Here is a 23,472-nt window from a genome sequence, read left to right as displayed (position 1 = left end):
CAGAATAATGGCACTCAATTTCACTCACTGTAAACATTTAGGTGAAATTTAAACGCTGACATTTTAATTCCAAGTATGTTGGCCCACACATTGAAAGTACTGTGTGTATAATGTATACTGAACAAAAATATAATCGCAACATGCAACAATTTCAAAGATTTGACTGAGATACAGTTTACATAAGTAAATCAGTCAAATGAAATACATTCATTAGGCCCTAATCTATGGATTGCATATGACTGGGAATACAGATAAACATCTGTTGGTCAGAAAACCAGTCATATCTTGTGTGACTACCATTTGTTTCATTCAGCGCAACACATTTATTTCCCATAGAGTTGATCAAGCTGTTGATTGTGGCCTTGTGGATTGTGGTCCCACTCCTCTTCAATAGCTGTGTGAAGTTGGTGGATACTGGCGGAAGTGGAACATACTGTTGTACACATCAATCCAGAGCATCCTAAACATGCTCAATAGGTCTGGTGAGTATGCAGGCCATGGAAGAACTTGGACATTTTCAGCTTCCAGGAATTGTGTACAGATCCTTGCAACATGGGGCTGTGCATTATCAAGCTGAAACATGTGGTGATGGCAGAGGATGAATGGCACGACAATGGACCTCAGTATCTCGTCACGGTATCTCTAAGCATTCAAATTGCCATCGATAAGATGCAATTGTGTTCATTGTCCGTAGCTTATGCCTGCCCATACTATGACCCCACCGCCACCATGGGGCACTCTGTTCACAAAACTGACATCACCAAACCTCTCACCCACACAATGCCATACACGTTGTCTGCGGTTGTGAGACCTGTTGGACGTACTGCCAAATTCTCTAAAACGACATTGGAAGCGGCTTATGGTAGAGAAATCAACATTCAGTTTTCTGGCAACAGCTCTGGTGGACATTCCTGTGGTCAGCATGCCAATTGCACTCTCCCTCAAAACTTGAAACATCTGTGTCATTGTGTTGTGTGACAAAACTGCACATTTCAGATTGGCCTGTTATTGTCCCCAGAACAAGGTGCATCTGTGTAATGATCATGTTGTTTAATCAGCTTCTTGATGTGCCACACCTGTCAGGTGGATGGATTATCTTGGCAAAGGAGAAATGCTCACTAACAGGGATGTAAACACATTTCTGCCCAACATTTGAGAGAAATTTGTGCGTATGGAACATTTCTGGGATCTTTTATTTCAGCTCATGAAACATGGGACCAACACTTTACATGTTGAGTTTATATTTTTGTTCAGTGTAATAGTGCATCAGTGGAAAATCCAGTGGGATGGCGAGTCAACGACGACGATTCAATGTGTTCCACATCATTAGAGAGACTAGAGAGACAATCCAGCAGCTACTCCACTGGCACATGGAAACATGTGCTGGACATGTGTGCTTCTCAGGTCAATGCACAATCAGAAAGAGCAGAGAGAGCAATGGGCAAACTGACAACTCGGCATCTTTAAAAGCCAACGCTTGGTCCATTTAACCATTCGTTTCTCCTATCTGATTTACGGGTCCCCCATTCTGATCAGATATTGTTTTTACGACTTGACTTCCTTGAATATTTAAAGTATTGTTGTCAGATACCTGACAAATGAGCCTGACACGATAGATAGACAGTACTGAAGTATCAACAGGAAGCAATTGGAAGGTAAAGCGAAGTGGCAGGTCCCTTTATCTCCCTTGGCTTTGTTTGCGTCAAAACCGATTAACTATGTGAGAGATATCAAGACGCTTTAAGAGAAACGGAAGTGTTCGATGTATTTTGGTTTCATATTATTGGGTGTAGCTTGATGTTGTTTTGGGTAAAAGGATGTGGCGGACTTGAACGAAACCCAGTTCATGTGACCAGAGTATGGAGTGTCACACGTTCAATCATCCAAGTTTCACTTCTTACTTCTAGATCATTTTAACATTTTGTCAGGTTGCCTTTTTTGAACGTGGAAATTCCTTTTTCATATCCTGTGTGCTTAATATTTTAAATGAAATGATGTCACCCACCAATGACTGTAGCATACTGTACATATCCTTAGGACAATATGACTGTAGGACCTGCATGAGAAACTAGAACAGTTCAGGAGTAGCTAGTGAAGAGACGGTACTGTGAATCAGAATGTGTGTGCGCATGTGACTGTCATGTCCATCCTGTGGTCAAGACAAGGAGGAGTGGACACAGGATTTAGAAAAAGGCAGCTCTTCCACCAGAATGATCCCTTAACCTACTTCGCCTCTTCTCGATGAATGAACCTAATAGCGATTAGCACTGACTGTTGCTCAGGGACGTGTTGTGGATAATAGCATGGTAAATAACAACATGTACAGTGATACAGAATCAAAGTTTACGCGGCTACACTGAAATCTAAGTTGAATCAAAGTTGGCCATTGCCTTCCTATTGACAAAAAACATGACCTGTATCTCTTTAAACATTTAGATTAATCACACTTCATCCATTGTCCATTTCATCCCCAGTGCGTTGCGGTGGTATTTTATGAATGGCCATTGACCATATATAAATCTTTCTCCCCCATTGCTGTTTAGTGGACACAATACAATACATCCCCATCCCAGGACATGGGCAGCGAGCGGGACGTTCCATCGCAGAAAGCAAGGGGTGTGATTAATGTGGCACAATATTGACTCTTCACTCTCGGTCCCTCAGTCCCCAATATAGCTGCCCCCTCTTAATGTTTAATGTGCCGATCGATTCCCGCCCCCCCCTGCCATTACCGAAATGATATAATGAGCTCCCAGTGACCTGGCTGATATCCGTCTAGTGCTGAAGTGAGGGAGGGGAGGGGATGGGGAGGGGAGGAGATATGGGGGCAGACCAGGCTTATATAGAGATATAGAACACGTGCTGCACTGTTCCCATCAAGTCCTAGTAGAAAGCCTGGCCGGACACCTCCCTGTAATTATCAGAGCACATGCCACGTCCACAGATCCTCTCGCCCTATCGCTCCCTTCAATCTCTCTGTTTCTTCCTCTATCTCTCTTCCTCTCTCTCTCTCCCCTTTCCTGATTTATCCACACTTTATCCTTTCATCTATCCCTCCGCCTCCCACTCTTCCTCCCCCGTCTGGGGAATCTTCAGGATCAATACAGCACTACTAGGTTCACTCCACACACACGTCCTGTCCTCTGTCAGCAAGTCACTATAGCAAGACCACAGCCTCAACCATCAGCCATCCCGTCTTAAAGTCACATGTGGCGGTTGTAAACAATGAGCAAACCAGGGTCATGTTTAGTAAGACACATAGAAGATCTGTGTTCTTACTGGTGTTCTTAAGTTCAGGTGCAGGTCCCACTTTCACTTCTTTTCAAAGCGTTTTCTACCCATTGAACAGGACCCAGGTATGACTGACTCAGTCAAGAAGAGAAAATAGAGGTATAGCCCTAGCTGCCTGCCTTGGCAAAAACTATGGCATCACCAATTAACGCTGGTGCTATTTTGTGATGCCATGTGTGGTTTGCTGACGTGCCCTCCTTGTTTCTCGTGCTCAACGTGGAACTAACTGGCCTGTTGTTTGCAGGCCTCATCCCTGCCTGTATCTGCTCCTCCTTGTTCTCCTCTGTTCTCACCTTAGAAATAGAAAACATTCCAGCTGCGGAGAACGTTAAAGCACAGCAGTTCCTCGAGCCTCCCCCCTTTCTCTCCCCGTACATGCACCCCCCCCCCCCCCCCCCCCCCCTTCTGTAATAAAAAATACACTACTGCCCATTCAGAAGGTTGAGCTGACACTCCGCTAGAGCTGGCTCAAATCTCTACATATACAGTCCCTGGTCTGCAGGACTGGTCTGAATCAACATTTACTCCATCCATAGAAGCCCGTTTTTAGTGAGTATTATGTGGCAAAAGTATTATGTTAGTATGTGCATTACAAGAGGGAAAACATCTATTGATTCTTTCAAATCCCTACATCAAGAAGACATAAAACACTTTTTGGAAAATATATTTAAGGGATTACATTAGCAGAAACCAAATGTAAAGAGATAAAGCATTGTTCTCCCTCTCTTTTTGTAGTGTTAGTCGTAGAATAACGGCCCTCCAATTCATGAATTGAGATTCCCTCTCCTTGACCCAATGTGCTGCTTCAGCCAGTCTCTCACAACCAACCCATTCATAAAACTGTGGGGCTGAAGTGTGTGCAGAGTGTGTACGTGTGTGTGCGTAGTGTGTATGTGTGTGTGCGTACCATGTGTAGGTGGGCAGGAATGCATGTGTGTTTGTAGAGAGAAATGACCTATTCACTCATATAACCACACGCACGCATGGACGCATACACATTGAAGAGGAATCGTCCTCCCAGGGCGAATGGTATCCATGCATATCTGGCAGTCACCTGGATGTTTTTGCAGACTTGTTGCATAGCAGCTGTATTTTGGAAAGTTGAGAACACTGGGCTGCATATTTCTTTTCGTTTGAGTGGAGAGAGAGCAGAGGGAGAGACTCACCAATTTACTCTCCCTCTGCACCAAATGGGGACTGATTGGGCCAGCTCTGAACGAATGAGTGAGCAGGGGAACACAACAACACAAACGAGAGAAGGTTGAAAATGAATGTCGTGGCAGAATGCTTCCTACCGATGAGACAAACTGCTGTGAGCGTTCTCACTCAACTGCACTCCCTATCTCTTTCTTTCTCTTTCCGTTCTCTCTCTCTGTTTCCCCTTTTCTCTCTAAAAGACTGGAACGGCATCTACAGCCACAACTTCCTATATAATTACTACAAGGCCCAAAACTAAACAATCGGCCCACACAGCTCCGAAATGACTGGATCAGCTCACATCTTGGAACACTCAATGTGTAGAGAAAGAGAGAGGGTAGAAGGGAGGAAAGGAGAGAGAGAGAGGGAGGGGGGTAGTTAGGGGTGTCCAGATTTAAAACTCAGCTTAGTTTGTACAGAGGCAGGAAGAGGGAGGGGTCAGAGAATCCACTCGTAGAGAGGGGGGTCACAAAGGGGGTAACGTAGTACTGTAGCACTTTTTTTATGAATGGGGAGAGGGGGAGACACGCTTCCTCTTACACTCAGGAGAAAATGTATGAATGGGATGTGTCTGTTGGGCTGCTCTCCATCCAACGGAACCCAAAGAACTCTTGCTTGCCACACAATTTGTATTTCAGTAACAACACATTTATCAATGGCTTATTTATTCTCTCTTAGACAATTCTAAAAACCTTCAAATGTAAAAACTAAGTAAACAGTCAGTGTGTGGAAGATTTGTTTGACAATCGACTGAGTTCCCTCCCTGCAGCCAGATACATTGAAAACAAATGGGCCTGTCAGTATCCAACAGCCTCATTACAGATCAGATAGGTGGATTTGTCAAACCCCCAAAAGTCAACATACCTCCTCCCTTTTAGGTATCACTTTATCACTGAAAGTCATCCCCGTCTTTAGAATTGACTTCATTTCATAACGGTATTCAGTGAATCATATGTTAAGGAACACACATGTATTGTATTAAAGCTTGAAGGTCAAGTTCCATCAAATACACAGTATAATTCAGAGGTAAAGGACATGTGTTTACATAACCTTCCATCAGTGGAACTCTGCAGACAGAGCATGCTTGTTATCTGTTATTGAGGGAGAAGGGAACAGATAGATTTACCAGATGTGCAGGTATTGCACAATAACTTATTGTCCGCCCCTCCTCCCATCTCCTTCATCTAGCATTCCAGTGTCCCAAAGCCTGGCGCTCTGTTTTTACTCTCTTCATCCCTCTCGCTCTCTCTGTCATTCTCGCTCCCTTTCCCTCTATCTTCCACACCCATACAGGTAACAACCTGACTCAGAAAACAACTTTTGATTTGCTGTGGCACCTTTTCAATACGGCCTCCAGAAAACGTTAGGACTTTGTACTCTGAGTTACCATAACATCTGACTCACCTGTTTAGAACTATATTACAAGGCTGAAGAGTGATGAGTTTGATGGAATAATGCATAACCGGGTATGGGAACAGACAAGGCTTTCATTTCACCCGCAGGGGGCTTCAATAGACTCGCTACCAGTCGCAACCACAAACACGTAGAAGAATATCTTTATGTCAATGGCAGCCTGTCTACTTGGAGCTTCCCATCACATCATGTTGAATAGAGAAGCCCAAAAGAGTGTTCTGGCCATTGAGTACGAACAGCAGGAGCTAGCAGGAGTGCTGTCTGTCAACCTGAGGCCATCTCTGCTCAGACTACTGCATATAAGTGAGCTGCCTGTCAAAGTGAATCCCCAATGACCCTACGGATCATACCAGGGTCAACCATGGGCAGCAAGCTGGCAGTGATTGGCTGGGTTAGCCTAGGGTTAAGTAGACATGACCCTTGCGTGCCCTAGGGTTCATCGCCACTTCCTCCTCCTCATTGTTGTTCCACAGACAGGAACAATATGTTTCACTGGGCATGTGTCACTGGGGCTAATGGGTTTTGAGCAGGGCCAGGGGGAACTCCGTTGCTAAGTTTCACACTATACAACTTCTGACTTATTTTCAGGTTTAAATTATGTTCAAAACATGTTTAATTGAGACTTTATCCATTGAAATGTCTATGTTAATTCTGCAAAAAAAAAATCTGTTAAATATACCAATGTCCTCTTCGTCATCATTTTGAACGGACTCACTCATAAGGGCCTATTCAGATTGACGAAAATTGGAAGAGAGTCTGAGGAACAGACTGGTGTAGATACACTACATGGCCAAAAACATGTGGACACCCCTTCAAATCAGTGGATTCGGCTATTTCAGCCACACCCGGTCCTGATAGGTGTATAAAATCACACAGCCATACAATCTCCATAGACAAACATTGGCAGTAGTATGGTCCATAATGAAGAGCTCAGTGACTTTCAACGTGGCACAGTCATAGGATGCCACATTTCCAACAAGTCAGTTAGTCAAATTTCTGCCCTGAAAGAGCTGCCCCGGTCAACAGTAAATGCTGTTATTGTGAATTGGAAACGTCTAGGAGCAACAAGTGGTTAAATGCATAGTGCATAGTGCCAACTAAAGTTTGGTGGAGGAGGAATAATGATCTGGGGCTCTTTTTCATGGTCCGGGTTAGGACTCTTAGTTCCAGTAGAGGGAAACGCTACAGCATACAAAGCCATTCTAGACGAATTCTGTACTTCCAACTTTGTGGCAACAGTTTGGGGAAGGCCCTTTCCTGTTTCAGAATGACAATGCAACAATTCACAAGCATGTGCAGACAATTAAAGGGTTTATTTTCTTGTTCGTACACACATTAAATGTACCTAGCACGTAAGACAATAGCACAGTTAGCTAAGCTACCACTAGCTAGTAATGTTAGCATATCAAACATGAACGTTTACCTCTCTCATACGAATATAAAATACAGTAGCATTATCATACAGTGTCATTCATAGTATTGTATAGAGCTGCTAGGAAGCAAGCTAGACAAAATACTTTCTGTATTCTCATTAACTATCTACATCATAATAGCTAGCTACTAATGTTAACCAGTTAGCTGAATGCTGAACCATAGCTAGATTGCTAGCTCTTAGTTCTACATGACAATATCAGCGTATTAAAGTTCCCTTAAAACTGGGATCTTCAACCTTCTCTTGCCCAGGGAACCCCACACCCCAGGCAAACCCACAACCCAGGGTCCCCCATCATATGTTTGCAAAAAATCATTTTCACATCTTGTCTTATCCTCAGGTGAGAATGAGAATGACAAGGAGAGAGGTAATCAACATTTAAAAATTAATAGATTTGGTATATATATATATTTTTATTGTTCTGACCTCCCCACATTATAATTGGAAGAGGAAGTGTAAACTTTAACATAGCCTATTAGCTAGAAAGGTAACTCCAAACCCGGTTTTGCTAAGAGCAGCTGTTTAGCTGGTTAAACAAAAAATTTGGCCATGTGTTGGCAAACATTTATGTCCAAGTCAAGAAAGCTTACCAGCAGCACTTGCCGCAGTGGTTGCATGTTCATGGGTGGTTTTTCAAAGCCTATGTCAGATATTCCAGTAAGTTTAATACCAACGACAGTAGAAACTCTGTGTAATTTGCTCAATATTAGGAGTTAAGAAAAAAAGTTGACATTAGAAAGAAGATATTCTGCTTTTCTGCTATATGTATGTAATTCTACATTTGTTTATTCTGTTGTTGCTATCGATATTCATAAAAACATTATTATTATTATTATTTTGCGGACCCCCTGGTTGAATAACCCTGCCTTAGAACAAACCAGGCTTCATTTGGTCAACACCATGGAAGTCATTATATGAGGTAAACACAAATTGCGACTAAAACGTTGATCATTTCCTCGGGAGCTGATCAGGTCTTGCTTGCATAGCTAGATCAAATGGCTTCCTGCCTGGAAAGTGGCTCAGTGCAGGGTAGCCAAGCAAGGGGGGGGTACACTGTTGATATTACTTTTCTTAAAGCTACGGCTACAAATGTAGAATGTAACAGGCTGTTACTGCAATTTCAGGTAAAAACTCAATAATACAAGTCTCAAATATAAGGAAAATGTCTATGCATTTCAGCTGTTCCAAAAACATTGTTCTGCAATTATGATTTTTACTGTAGGAGTGCTGGACTCAATGAGACAGTTCTGTTTACACTGCCCTGCTTGTGCTACCCTGAAGGTAGCTAGCGGTCGAGATGTGAGCAATTCACAGCTTTAAATTCTAATAAGCATATATTCTCACAATTTATTTATTTATTTAAAAAATAATAATAATGGGACTTTTACCCCGTGGTATCCAATTGTTTTTAGTAGCTACTATCTTGTCTCTTCGCTACAACTCTCGTACGGCCTCGGGAGAGACGAAGGTTAAAAGTCATGCGTCCTCCGATACACAACCCAACCAAGCCGCACTGCTTCTTAACACAGCACGCATCCAACCCGGAAGCCAGCCGCACCAATGTGTCGGAGGAAACACTGTGCACCTGGCAACCTTGGTTTAGAGCGCACTGCGCCCGGCCCGCCACAGGAGTCGCTGGTGCCCGATGAGACAAGGATATCCCTACCGGCCAACCCCTCCCGCTAGGCCAATTGTGAGTCGCCCCACGGACCTCCCGGTCGCGGCCGGTTACGACAGAGCCTGGGCGCGAACCCAGAGTCTCTGGTGGCACAGCTGTCTCACAATTTATTTTGATACCTCTCGAGAATCTCCTCTCGAGAATCTCGAACTTTCGTCAATGTAAAAAGGACCTAACTCTATGAATGGCTTTAAATGAAAAGGGCATGGAGGACACTGTTTGTAAAGCGCAAACTCCCCTACAGATCCTGAATCCCCATTGTCTAGACACACAACAAAAAGGGAAACCCATTCAAATACTAGCCACACAGTTGTGTAGTACGGGAATTTGCTTTCCCCTCTTACACCTCAGACATACACAAAAGGGAATCTTTGTACCTGGACTCTGAATGATCTTTTACTGGTTTCCTGGGCCGATCCATTCAGCTTTCATAACTATGCAAATGGATGGAGGAGGACAATAGTAGCATCCAAATTCACCCATGATAAGTAGGTTGTATTAAGTATGTGTCTTGGAAATGCTTTGTTTCACAGGCAAAGATTACCGTAACTTTGACAAGTACAGTAGCTCCGCCCAAGCCTTGAACAGTTTAACATCCCAACGCTGACCCCGTATCTAAGTTTTTCTCTCTCTCCCTCACGCACACACACAGAATTCTTAGCAGTGACACATGCATTTTTTTCTTACAGTTTTCGGAGTGGAAATCAGGAACAAACTGCTCATCACTGTCAGGAACTTGAGCTGAAATCAGAAAAGAAAGAGAAACCGTTAGTCATGTCATGGGTTGAGCATAATGTAGCTAGCCTTGCTAGCCTTGGTGGTCGGTCTGTCAATTTATCTAGAGAGAGTGAGCACTATGCTAGCCTGCTATGCTAGCCTTTCTAGGCGAGTGAGCACTACGTTAGCATGCACGCTTAGCCTGTCTGATGCTAGCTACATCTCTCCATTAACTGAGCCAGTCTTAGTGCTTCATGCTGTCCGGCAGCTTTGCGAGTGTGGAAGCTCAGCTCAACCTGCCCATGGTCCTTGGCGGTCATGGTGCTGGGCCTCGTCAGACTCTTTCCTTGGCCATGAAACCTGAGTCACTGCCTGGGTCCAGCCAAGCAACCTTCACTTCCACACTTTCCAGTGTGCCAGCACTTTTCCATGAGCGACAGATCAATACCACATAGTCAAGGGGGGAATGAAGCTTAGCTGTTGGACTCAGTCACAGCTACATGCTACCTCGCTCTCCTCATTTCATGTGGCATTTAACGTCTTGATGGCGCAAACACTGATTTATTCGTTAACCTTTCGAGCTGCGCCTTGGAAGGGTTTAACCTCAGTTATGCCTTGACCGCAGTCAAGCATCGTTACTGTGACTATTGACTGTGTCTAATTTTTGTTCTGACCTCAATTAGTGTCAGGAGTTTTTCCTGACCTCATGACCTGACCAGGAAAAACTCTGTGTCCCTTCTGATAACTCATTTTGGTATGAAGGACGATGCCCTGACCAGTAGTGGTGCGTGGGTAAAATAACTGGCGAAGCCAAGCCAGAAAAAAAGCCATATTACAGCCTATGTGTTGTGATAATTGTGTTGTTTGCTCTATAACCTGTTAGTTCACATGCCTTGCTACAGTGATATATAAGCCTAAAGGCTGAGACAATAAGAAGACATGGTGGAAATTCAACCACACCTTAGTTTCATCACAAAACCGGTGATCAAACTCTGTCTGGTGAAGTCCACAAAGCATATTGCATGTAACAAACAGTTACATAACCTACAGCATGGTCAAGAAAGTTAATGTTTCTGACATTTTTGGACTATTAAACAACTATTGATTTAGAACCACGGAGAGTTACAATAAGTCGCAAAGAAAACAAGAGCTGCCTCCACTATTCCAGCACCATTTCAACTTCAACATTTCAACATCCTCTAATCACCTATGCTTAGTCTAATACATTGACAACTAAAAGATACCAAAAACAGTTTAGTCCAATCAACTTAAGCTAAATAAGATGTGGCTGTCCATGGTTATGATTTCTGTGTGTGTGTGTGTGTGCGTGCAAGTAGAGAAAACATGTTAACTCACCCTATTTGTAGAGAAATGCCAATGCCATCGTCCTCTCTTTCATGTTGACGAAACGGTCTATGATTCTGTTATACAGTACACAATTTTATTTTTTGTTGTCCTGGGCTACCTGCCTAAAATGCTTGCTCGCTCTAGCTAGCCTAACTTCCTTTTTATGGGCAACGTTAGCTAGTAAACATTAGCTTCTACATCTAGCTACATATTGAACTTCCATCCTCTCAGGCTAGGGGCACAATGCATGAATTTATGGTTGGATCAGATTTGTCGTTATAATCATTGGCCACTGGAAGAATTAAGTAAAACCACAAGTCCACATCCCTATCACCATCCATGGCTAATTTAGGAGAGGGACAATTTTAGCTAGCTAAGTAGCTAGCCACCAGATGCAACAATTCAAGTTGTTTCTGTCAATGATGTATTGCTCTCGATGTGATGTGATTTGAGGGAAGCCAAATCCAAACTGGCTTCCTTTCACAATTTTATTTTGGTGCGCCAGGACCATTCACAGTTGAGCTCACTCAATTCAACTCAACTGTGATTGGCTATTATTTTATTTTAAAATGATCAAGGGTGGCCAAATGCTCGCTGGCTTCCCTTGCATTAAATGCTACGGGTGGCAATAATGTATACTCTTTTGACCAGTCAGGATCAGATAGATGCCTTACAAATACAGAGACAGGAGGAGTGCTGTTTCGCTCGCTCGGATGCTTTCTCCGGTGAGATAGAGTCAGCCTCTTGCCAATTGAAGGAAAATTAATAAAGATAAATTATTATTATTTTATTGGGAGGGGCCTGACTTCCCTTGGCATCCATGAACACATGCCACCGGCTCTGACATGAGGCCTAACGATGGCAGCACAGGGTGATTTAAGACCTTAAGAGGTGCACTTACAGTGGAGACAGGGTTACTGTCACTCACGCAGACTAGCTATCGAACCAAAGTGGTGATTAATGGATCAGTACAGAGGTGGAGCTGCTTTCCTTTCCTCCACCCACGGATCCCATTTCAAGACATTCAGTTGGAATCGTATTCTCTTTGTAAATCCTGGCCAAATATCCACAGAGATATGTTTTGCCCTCATTGATGTGAATTGTGACAAGACGTCAGTGGCATGTAAAATGTGTGCATGTTGTTTACTTGTGTCTGTGTACTTTCCATCACAGAGCACAGACAGACTAAACAGGCTTTTTAAACAAGGAAGGAAATCAGATGTCTTCTGTCGGTCTTACACCCATTTAGTGGAGCTAGAGGACATTCTTGGTCAATCTAGATGCTCTGCGGCTAGTGAAGTGTTCTGGAATTCGTCACCTGCTTTGAAGCCTTTGAGATATTGTTCTTAAGGTCAAGCTAGAGGTGGTAGGAGGATGAGGAACTGAGAGAGAAGTAGGGGGAGCTGAGGGCAAGTTTAGGTTAGCACTACTTAGATCTTGGTCACAAGGCCACCTGCATGAATGAGTGATGTTTTGTTGAATAATTCTATCATAAAAACGTCAAAAATGTTAAACATTTACAGAAACACTGGACCTGGTGAAATAAATATTCATGTATTCATACTTGATTTTAATTTGCAGTCAGTTTAATTTACAATCTTATTACTGACATTATAGTCAAATGAACCTTATCCTACCATCTAGGCCGTATCTGACTGAATTGTCGCAGTTGTTTTGTAAAACCAGCCCATTATGTATTGGTGCAACAGGGCTTGATAGTATTGTACTTTTCTGTTTGCTGAGATGTTCAGATCCAAATACATTTCCGATATCAATTGTCCTCCCAAGCACTGGACTTTGAACCACACAAACAGGTTAGGAAGTCCAGATTAGTGGACTGCCAATGTCCCAATGGGTGAAAAGGTCAAATTTACCCAGTGAGCCATGAGCACACTGGCATCTGAATCGCTACCCGTGGCTGAATGGCCTAAACCTCGCCTGCAGCCAGGTCTGGAAACCTTTACAACAGGCACGAGTCCAATTTGAAAGGTTCCTGTTTTTTCATAAGCCTTTTAATTGCTTTGGTCTTGCACTTACGTAATGGTACACGTCAATTCTTAGGAAAAGTTGATGGTTTACGAACGAAAACAAAATGCCACCACATGGGAAGCACATGTCCCCTCTCCACTCTAAAATGGTTTAAAATAATGAGAATATGGAAAGTGAAAGTGTATAGTATTTTGGAAACCAAATCTGAAGTTTCATTTACTAACATTAAATTGAAACTCAAATGTGGCATAACCAAATTTACTTAACACTTAGCTTTTTTTCCTTAAACAAAGCTAGGGCAACTTCATAGAACCCTTTTTTCATCAAACACAGAGCAAGCGCAACATCATAGAACCCACAAAGAGAAAGTTAGTAAGTGCCAGCGCCTGTGACATCACCCAGCCAAGTTAAAGACCCAAACCTAGCCAAAAGGCCCCCTCTCTCACTTCAGCTAACAGTCCACAAAACAAAGCAGGGAAAACGGAGCGAAAAGAGGAAATAGGAAATTCAAATCCACTTTCACGTATTTCTGCCCCGCTTCCTGTGAGGAGGAAACCGGATGATGGCGTCTTGGAGCATGTTCAGATAAATGACATTGATTTCTTATATAATGCTGCGTCCTGTTCCTATACGGTAATACTATTACCCCTTTTAACTTTTGCCCTAAGGAGAAGGATAAAGTTGCTTTATGAGAAAGAGCAGAGGCCAATATTTAGTCCACCAGATCAAACAATAAATCATTTCCACCCGTTTCAACGTGTCTAAAATGGAACCCGTTGGATCGAGCTAAGAAAAAAAAAGAGAAGAAAGAAAACATTAAGGATATCTGAGCGTCAGTGCGACTGGCTCGTAGACAAGAGCACAACCCTGTGCTTAGGGAGACAGAGGGAGAGTGTGTGTGTGTGTGTGTGTGTGTGCGTGAGCGCGTGTGTGTATCCGATTTGCTTCCAGGAACACCCTCGTCAAAGGCTTTGAGATGCAAGTCAGCACAAGACAGAAAATGTGTTTATATGAGCAAAGACAAATGTCCTTTTTACATTTTCTTTTATTTACTTCAGGCACCTTGAATTACTTTTTCTTCCTCAATGGGAGATCCTGGGAGGAGCATAGAACTCTGTCATAAACGCCAATGACAAGATGTGACAAGAACCTGAACTCTCTCTCTCTCCCTCCCTCTCGTAACCTTCCCGTCTCCTTTATTTCTTCCACACTCTCCAGCAGAAAACTCCCTCCAGCTAGCGAGTTTTTACAATGCGGGTGAATCCCTTGCAACCACAATCAGTCACAATGATAGGCCTCTAATTAATGCAACAGGACAGAGGAGTTCTGCCAGAACAGTTCAAAAACAAGCTACTATTTAGGGTTAAATAACACACCGATAGTTACGCCACTGACTTCCACCCAGGCAGCTCGGGCTTTTTCATTCTCTCTATGGCCCAGCAAGTCTTCCTCTTGGCAATCTGTTGATGCAGTACAACAGAACGCCATATCTACTGCTCTGCTATGGATGTTACCTTTATGGTTGACTAACTACAAATAGAATGTCCATCAAAGGGATCAGACTTTGGGATGGTTCTCATTGTTGTCCCTTTTATTGGTGCCGGCTCTGTCTTTGTCTGTGGAGCGTGGTGGTGTGAACTTGCCAGTTTGACGCTGCATGAGAATTAGGTGCCCGAGGCCGAGATACAAAGAGAGCATTGTTTGCAGGGCATCATAAACAATCATTTTTCATAAGAGTCGAGGCCCATTTCAATGACTTGAACCCTTTTCAACGCTAGCGTGCCGACCCGAACGGTACTGTGTTGGCTCGGGTAGTTTCTTTTCACATTGGCCTTTCCAGCACAGTTCCAGCAATTATGGTGGATGCGTAACTGGACCAATACAGTACAGCTCGGCTCAGTAGTGTGAAAAAGGTATAGCTCAACTCAAGCATCCACAACAACTTCCTTAAAGTAGTTTGTGTCAATAATACTTCTCACAGGATCTGGTTATAGATTTTGGTCTTGTGTGACTCATGGTCAATACTAAGGATGCTACTGTGAACTGTCCTCTACCATGAAAAAATGGTTACTTCAAGATAAGCAGATAAACTGTGTCTAGGGATAGTCATGCAAAAAAATTAATAACTTTAGAAATCCCCTTTCCTCACAACAACAGTCTGGAAGTACCTCCCATGTAATCACTAGTGTACCCACTACTCGTTTACAATGAACACAGCACTGGCAATTCAAGACTCCTGTACATGTACGTATGGAGATGAGCTTTTTGCTGTTCATTCAAGGCAATAAGATACCCTCTCGAGCCAAACAAAAGAATGATACATAAGTTATCTGGTTGTTTTGTTATGTACATTATGTATACTGTAAACCAGTCTCGGGTCTGAAAGGATTTGAGGTGCACTTGATTCAGCTTGGAGTTTGCATTTTTGGGGACTTTTCTATTGGCTCCATTATGCAAATAAAATCAACCGAAGCTCAAGTATTTGAAAGCATTTGACATACATGTATATTTGACCCAGGTCTGCTACAAATCACAGGATATCAATTTGGCTGGTTCAAGATGGCAGGCATTTTGTAGCAGGTTTCATTTCTTGTTTAGAGTTTGTTTAAGTGTTACATATTGCCCTTCCACTTCTGGGCCCCAGATTTACCAAACATGCGTGAGTCATTCCTTAGTGTTGTTGTCCCGTCCTAACATATAATTGCTTCTTTAGAGCGCACGTCATATTGTACCTTCAAACTCCACAATGCTGACAATTGATGATGCCTGCCTGGGTCCATTTCATCGCTATGTGCTTTTAGTGACAAGGGCCTAACATGCTGTTTGTTTGCATTGGCTGGGATTATTGGCACGCAAGGACACTACATGCCAACACAGCCAAAATAGGGAATGTTTACAGCTTATCATGTCCTGTCTATGTTCACCAAGGAAATGTTTCTGTCGTAACATATCACTAATGACTATGTGTATTGCAACATAATGTTTAACTCACCGAGCCTTTCTTCACCTCTTAAAGTGAAAAGGTCCTTGTTTACTGTCTACGTTTTTACGTTTGCCTACATTTTCACTGAAACTACGTTTTGCTACTCAACCCTGTGTACTGTGTGTCTAACACTCACTAAAGCTGTGGTATTCAAAGTCGGGGTTACGACCCCTAGTGGGTAAATAATAATATTTTATTTCAATTTTTTGGGGAACAAAAAATTAAGAGTACAGATTATTGAATGGGACAATATAAAAACGTTTTTCAAAAAGATAATTTAAAAAATATTAATTTATTGAGTATTTATTGGTTTCTTTTCATTTTGAAATTTACCGATTTTAAGTTTGTGTAAGATTTGGGTGGGGTTGCGAGACATTCCTGTCCAAAAAATGGTGTCCCCAAATATTCTGGTCGAAAACATTGTGCTGAAAAAGTTTGAATACCACCACAGTAAAGTAAAATAGGCCTTTCCTGATGGCAACTAAATATTTGGTACAGATGACCAGGGGTGAAAATTTCACCGGGGACGGGTCCCCCCCACATTCTGGAATTACATTTTTGTCTCCCCCAGTTTTAGCATTGGCATGTGATATAAAACGAGGCAACAGTGCTTATGTTATCCGACTGGAGTGTTTAAAAAAACAAAAAAACGTAACTCGTAAAAAAACATCCCCCCCACTTCTAAAACCAAAGTTGTGCCCCTGCACATGACTAATAGTCAAATTAATTGTAATTATCATACTGTACATTCTTTCAGTCCCACTCTTTATTAATACGTCTGTAGGGATTTAATTACTGCTTCGTGGTGGTATGTGTTCTCATCAACCTAGCAGTCATCAACTGAGAAATTGAGATCAAACACACTCACAGCTATGTCAACAGACTCCTTTTGTAATGGATCATTTCCATATTAATATGTCTGACCAAGGGTGGTCCTCCAGGATATCAATATCACTAATGTTCAACAGATCACACGCATATTTAAACATACTATCTAACATATTCAAATATTGTTGACCTTTCCCTAGTCTCTGTTGCGATATGATTTATCATTGCCACTCTCACTGAAACATTGCAATTAATCCAACAACAAAAAAACGAATTTAAGTAAATGCTGCAGGCAGTCTCACCTTCTGTGAGCCATGTCTCCTGAAGTTGGCTTAAATCCTGAAAGAGGTCTGAAAGAAGAAGAAGAAGAAAACGACATGATTACCACAGAACGACAAGATCAAAGAGCATTCACTCACAAGATGGTCTGGTCATGTCGGCTAGATCAAGTTTAGGCAAGTTAAGTTCATGTTTATAAATCCATAAATAGGAGCCATACATCTGTATGATGCTTTGGTAAGCAGACCATTGACGAGGTAAACTTGTGTCACCTAAAGGGGACATTGAGAGCCGCCTTTGGAGCTCTAACTTTACCTTCAGATTCCTGAGGGGGTAATTCCGTGTCCATGTATTTCCTTCTTGCAGCCATCAACAGTCTATTTAGGGACCCATGTCCTTGGGACTTCTGCAAAGCATCAGAAATATTACAGAAGTGGGAAATACACACAAACATGACATGTAGCCTACCTTTGATGTCATAGGCTACCTAGAACATTCCCACGGTCACTAATTGGTTTAGGTAATTAGTCAATATAACAATCAATACTAAAATAATCACATATTACATTATCTAAAGGATATTAAAAGGATATAATTCTACTTTGTATTAATAGTTGTATCCTAATTATTATTATTATAGAGTTGTAACTTTTGGGTGTTTTCTTTTTTGTTTTCATTCCAGACTGAACAAATATTGTCCCTTCAAATACCATTGAGAATTACTCTCATATAACCTATTATCAACCCAATACAACCACAACAGAATACCAACGCAGCTTGTCACCGTAAACTGCAACAGTGTTGCAACACAAACGCGCTCTACAGTTCCATTTGCCCTCTCAAATTGTTAACCCATTTGCTAGGGGACACTGTTAACATGTCCTGTCTAGAGACAAGCAATGTGTTAATGAACAGTGTAAAATAAAAGCTTTCATTTAGTTTATGTAGTAAAACAATTATGCAGAACTTTTGATAGTTTAGAAGCGAATGAAAACAGTTTTCTTTGCGCACACAATTGCTTCAGCCAAATCTCATGCAAAGGGCGATTAGAGAGAAAGCCCGGTAGCCAAGTCCTAAAAACTGAGCACAGCATTTACAAATACATTACTTTATCCATACGTACATTTGCTAAAGTGTAAGGCACTTGCTGGTCCAAATATCCATCCATTTTATAATCCATCCGTTAACCGTTTGTGGTCATTTAGGCTGAGTTGAATGAGATCCACGCAGCCTGCAGGGAGAGAGGGAAGAGGGACAAGAGGAGCGATAGTTGTGAATGGAGCTGCGAGAAAGCTGCATACATAATGAGCTCCATTCACCCAAAATGCAGAGGGAAGCGATGGCGAGCTTTTACTCAGGGAGCTGCTGCCCCCTTTACAACGGCCATCTCTAGATGTAATACAACTTTGTCAAATTGCCATCGAAAGTGTTATTTTTTTTGTGTGTGTGTGTGTGTGTGGGGGGGGGGGGGGGGGGGGGGCATTTTAGCTAACCCTAAGCCTTTTCATAACCTTAACCCAATTATCCTGACATGCTGGGTAAATTCTCCTAAACCTGCTACGAAAATACAATTTTTTACAAAAGCTGTATCCCTTCTAGACAAAAACACTTTACTGCTGGTTCGTGATAGATCTCGCACAGTCGTCAGATACCGCACACAATTCTCTCAACAAGTAAGCCTATGCAATGTTGCCTCTTCTTTGCTCTTATAGTTATAAAATGTTATTTGTTGTTTATAAATGGCTTATACAGGATTTATGGAAATAATGGGTCACACTTTATTTGGATAGCCTGGATCATACTATCTGCAACCAGTTGACAAGCAACTGCTTGCTAAGGTTACGGTGAGGTTTGGAATAAGGGTTAGTATAAAGATTAAGGTTATGTTCAGAGCTAGGGTTAGGGTTAGTAGATATTTAGTTGAAATGTTACTGATAGTCTGTAGAGCATCTACAGATGGACTATCCAAATAAAGTGTTACCTAATAATGTTGAATTTTCATTTGTAAAATCGACAGGCAAAACCAATAAATTGGATTTTTATAGGACCATGCACTTACAAAAAATAGGCTTTTCTTACAAAAAAAATAGCTTATACTTTATATTTACACGGACGAAGCGAGAGGAAATGGAACTGTGGATAATGTGAAGAATAAAAAACAAATGTCGCGTCTCGACTTTACAGGCTACAGGGTAACTAAATAACTCTTGCTCTATAATCAAACTAGAAGCTTGATCCGTGTGTTATCAGCTTGGGTCGGAAATGCCCCAAAAATCAAGGGTGTTGTCAATTATTTTCCAGACTTGAGTGTTGATTTGGACTACATAGACTTGCTTTCAGACGATTGCTCTGGCCAAACGACTTGGGTGATTGGTTGATTTCCTCTTTCAAGGGGTTGAATTTCTACTTTTGTCCTAATGAATGACCTGATATATGAATGAAAACTAGGTTCCCTCTTTGAACCAATCGGCTATGAGGCTGTCCAGGTCCCTAGCAACCATGGGTGGAGTTAGAGGAGTGGCAGCCAATCAGATCTTGGGACTCAGAGAGCCTTTATACTAGAATGTCCTGTTGTTTTTCATTCACAAAAAGAGAGAGAGGTAAAGTTGGGAAAAAACTTCCATTCATAAAAACCTGCCCTAGCTTGAATGTCCCTCCTGCCCAGACACTGTCAAATAAGTTAATTTGTTTACCTTCTTACACTTCTTCTCCTCACTTTTAATGACTAGGCTACATAACACGTTTTACAGTATGTAATGTACAACTAGAAATGACTTTGCTCACTGACTGAGTCAGAGGTCAGCTATTTGGAACACCTTTTGAAAGAAATGCCACGAAACGTCACAGGTTGCGTTTAAACAAACATCATACCGAGTTGGAAGGAACATGTCACTATTGTGTTATTATGTTTTATGACGCAATTTAAAACAAATATTCTATTCAATTCAATTCTATCACATGCACTCTAAAATTAAAATAAAAGGGGGGGGGGGGAATGGTATAAAAAAAGCATTCTGTGGCTTATAGTGGTAGTTAATTTCTGAAACTAATGGAGATGTTTCATTATCTTAAAAGTACTAATAGCCATGTATGCTTGTCTGAGGCAAACCTCAATGTGTGTCAGCAGGGTTAAGAAGAGTCCACAAAGGAGGCTCTTTAAAGCGTTCTGTAGAAGGGATGCTGTTTTTAATACAAAATAGAACACAACCACACCAGCATTTTATAAAATGCTCACTCATATTGAGATATAGAACATTGATAAGTAAGCATTTCACAGTAAGGTTTACACTAGTTGTATTCGGCGCATGTGACGAATAAAGTTGGATTTGATTTGGATTATGTCCTGAAATGATGTGCTTGTGCAACTGTTATTTTTACCGCTCATTTTATTGAAAATCGTTCTTATTTTCAACCAAATATTTGATTCATTTGACCAATGCCAGGCTACGTGTATTTATTGTGTCTATGAGACAGCTTGCCCTGGGTCAAGTCGGTGGCTCCATGGCATACCATTATCCCCACTGGGAATCTAATGAGTTCCCATACCAGAGTCGAGCCATGCCAGACCAGACCATGCCAGAACTAAACCATGTGTGCTACTCAAGAGATCTCTGCCAATACCCCACCCCCCACCCCCATATACATCCTCTTGTCCTTGATCATATCTCTGACCTCTGTAACTGTTGCGTTACTCTTAATGCATAGCTTTACGGAAACTGACAAACAATATTCCATGTTTAGATCATGAAAGTTTCAGGATAACGAGATCCATTGACACCAATTACCGTGGACTTCATTATCTATGGATGTAATATTTCATCATCATTCTCTATCAGAAACTGTTTTTATGGTCCCATGTACCACTTTTCCCGACCATGTTTTCAGATTTGACATTACTGTACACTCACCGGCCACTTTTTTAGGTACATCTATCTAGTACTGGGTAGGACCCCCTTTTGCCTCCACAACAGCCTGAATTATTCACGGTGTTGTACGTTAAGAGATGCCCTTCTGCACACCACTGTTTTAAACAGTTGTTATTTGAGCGTTTGTGGCCTTTCTGTTAGCTTGAATGAGTCTGGACATTCTCTTCTGACCTCTCATTAACAAGGTGGTTTTGCCGACAGAACTGCCGCTCACTGAATGTGTTTTGTTTATCGCACCATTCTCTGTAAACTCTAGAGTCTGTACTGCGTAACTATCCCAGGAAGGCAGCTGTTTCTGAGATGCTGGAATCACCATGTGTGGCATCAACAATCATACCAGGGTCAAAGTTGCTTAGATTACGCATCTTGCCCGTTCTAATGTTTGGCCGAACAACATCTAAAGCTCTCTAATCTATATACTCTATATATTGAGTTGCAGGCAGCCACATGATTTGTTGTTCGAATGTAACCGTCCTTGATGAGCTAAATCAGGTTGGTAGAGTTGATGGCATGACCTATGTCATTGTGTGGGATAATGTCAGGTTCCACCATGCTCAAATGGTGCAAGCCTGGTTTCAGGCCCATCCACAATTTACCACCCTGTACTTACCCCCATACTCTCCTTTCCTCAACCCGATTGAGGAATTTTTTTCCACATGGAGGTGGAAGGTAGGCGCCCTCACAAACAAGCCACCCTTCTCCAGGCCATGGATGACGCATGCAATGACATCACGGCAGACCAGTGCCAGGCCTGGATTTGCCCGAAGATTCTTCCCAAGATTTTTGGCTAATGAAAACATCCATTGTGATGTGGATGAGAACCTGTGGCCAAATCCACAAGACAGAGTTGATGGAAATATAGAAGTACAGTAATCAATCTTTTGTTTTGCTTTTTACAGTAAGCCAGGAGAGGAACACTGCAGTTGACCTCTGTTTTTTCTTTTTTTGTAGATAATTATTTTTGGTTTGATTCATGTTGTGATTTTATTGTATTTCATCAATAAATTTAATATTTTGTTCAATGATTCCACTGTGTCTGTAGTATTCTCTCTACTAGTCCTTTTACAGTGATGTATTTAAGTCTAGTAGCATAATGAAACATGTATCACATACAATATTTAATGATTGTACGATCTTGTGTGTGGGTGATCTAAATGAATGTTCCTATGGTATTTCATGATAAATGAGTTATTTGAACCAATGATTCTGCAAGTGCAAGGTTTCTTTAAAGATATGAATGCACAATGCAATGTTTTGAACATTGGACAGCCTGTGTTACAAGTGATGACCGTTTTGAGTTTTGTGTCTAGAGTTTTGAAAAAGGACCACAAGGTTCTGAAATTAGTGCCAAAGTGATTGTTAAACACTGTAATATAATACATTAATGCCCATGAGGGGTGTCCATTCATTTCATTGCCCCGTGCATGACATCCATGTTTCTCATCCATAGAGGGTGCATCTCTGGGCCATTAAAACAAACAGGACATCCTCTCTCAGGCAGAGGGCAGAGGCCAGACAAGACAGGCAGCCCTGGCTGTTTGCAATAGGAATGGGCGTTCGAGGAAGAGCAGCTTGCTCTCACATGCCATGTCAACTGGAAGATGATTCCCAGTCCAAACAGTTGCCGTGTGAAAAGAGGTGCAGGGCGAGTGTGTGTGTGCGTGAGAGAGGGAGTGTATGTGTGTGTGTATGTGTGTGTATGCGTGCGTGCGCGTGTGTGTCTTTCTGTGTGTGTGTGCGCTAAACAAACATTTCCAGTGAAATAGCTACTAAAAATACACTCTACACATTTGGGCATGGACTTATCGCACATCCTTTTTGTGCCAGGCTGCCTTGCCCTTACAGTGCCTTGCGAAAGTATTCGGCCCCCTTGAACTTTGCGACCTTTTGCCACATTTCAGGCTTCAAACATAAAGATATAAAACTGTATTTTTTGTGAAGAATCAACAACAAGTGGGACACAATCATGAAGTGGAACGACATTTATTGGATATTTCAAACTTTTTTAACAAATCAAAAACTGAAAAATTGGCCGTGCAAAATTATTCAGCCCCCTTAAGTTAATACTTTGTAGCGCCACCTTTTGCTGCGATTACAGCTGTAAGTCGCTTGGGGTATGTCTCCATCAGTTTTGCACATCGAGAGACTGAAATATTTTCCCATTCCTCCTTGCAAAACAGCTCGAGCTCAGTGAGGTTGGATGGAGAGCATTTGTGAACAGCAGTTTTCAGTTCTTTCCACAGATTCTCGATTGGATTCTGGTCTGGACTTTGACTTGGCCATTCTAACACCTGGATATGTTTATTTTTGAACCATTCCATTGTAGATTTTGCTTTATGTTTTGGATCATTGTCTTGTTGGAAGACAAATCTCCGTCCCAGTCTCAGGTCTT

At 41.9% G+C, this 23,472-nt stretch overlaps 1 protein-coding gene across 1 annotated transcript in view; it reads right to left on the bottom strand.

Annotated features, from left to right (window-relative positions):
- LOC109870433 (ETS translocation variant 4-like) overlaps positions 1 to 18,554 on the bottom strand; it is a 40,795-nt gene extending 22,241 nt beyond the window's left edge. The window contains exons 1-4 of the mRNA XM_020460945.2: positions 18,278 to 18,554; positions 17,470 to 17,560; positions 17,178 to 17,225; positions 9,699 to 9,752 (exon numbers count right to left, since the gene is read on the bottom strand). Coding sequence (XP_020316534.1) covers positions 9,699 to 9,752; positions 17,178 to 17,225; positions 17,470 to 17,560; positions 18,278 to 18,334 — 250 coding nt within the window. The 5' untranslated portion in view covers positions 18,335 to 18,554. The remainder of the gene's footprint in view (positions 1 to 9,698; positions 9,753 to 17,177; positions 17,226 to 17,469; positions 17,561 to 18,277) is intronic.
- Between the last annotated feature and the right edge of the window lie 4,918 nt (positions 18,555 to 23,472).

Source organism: Oncorhynchus kisutch, linkage group LG25 (genome assembly GCF_002021735.2).
Source record: "Oncorhynchus kisutch isolate 150728-3 linkage group LG25, Okis_V2, whole genome shotgun sequence".
NCBI classification, from domain to species: domain Eukaryota; kingdom Metazoa; phylum Chordata; class Actinopteri; order Salmoniformes; family Salmonidae; genus Oncorhynchus; species Oncorhynchus kisutch.
The sequence above is the reverse complement of the archived record's forward strand: the minus strand, read 5'-3'. Positions and strand labels throughout refer to the sequence as shown.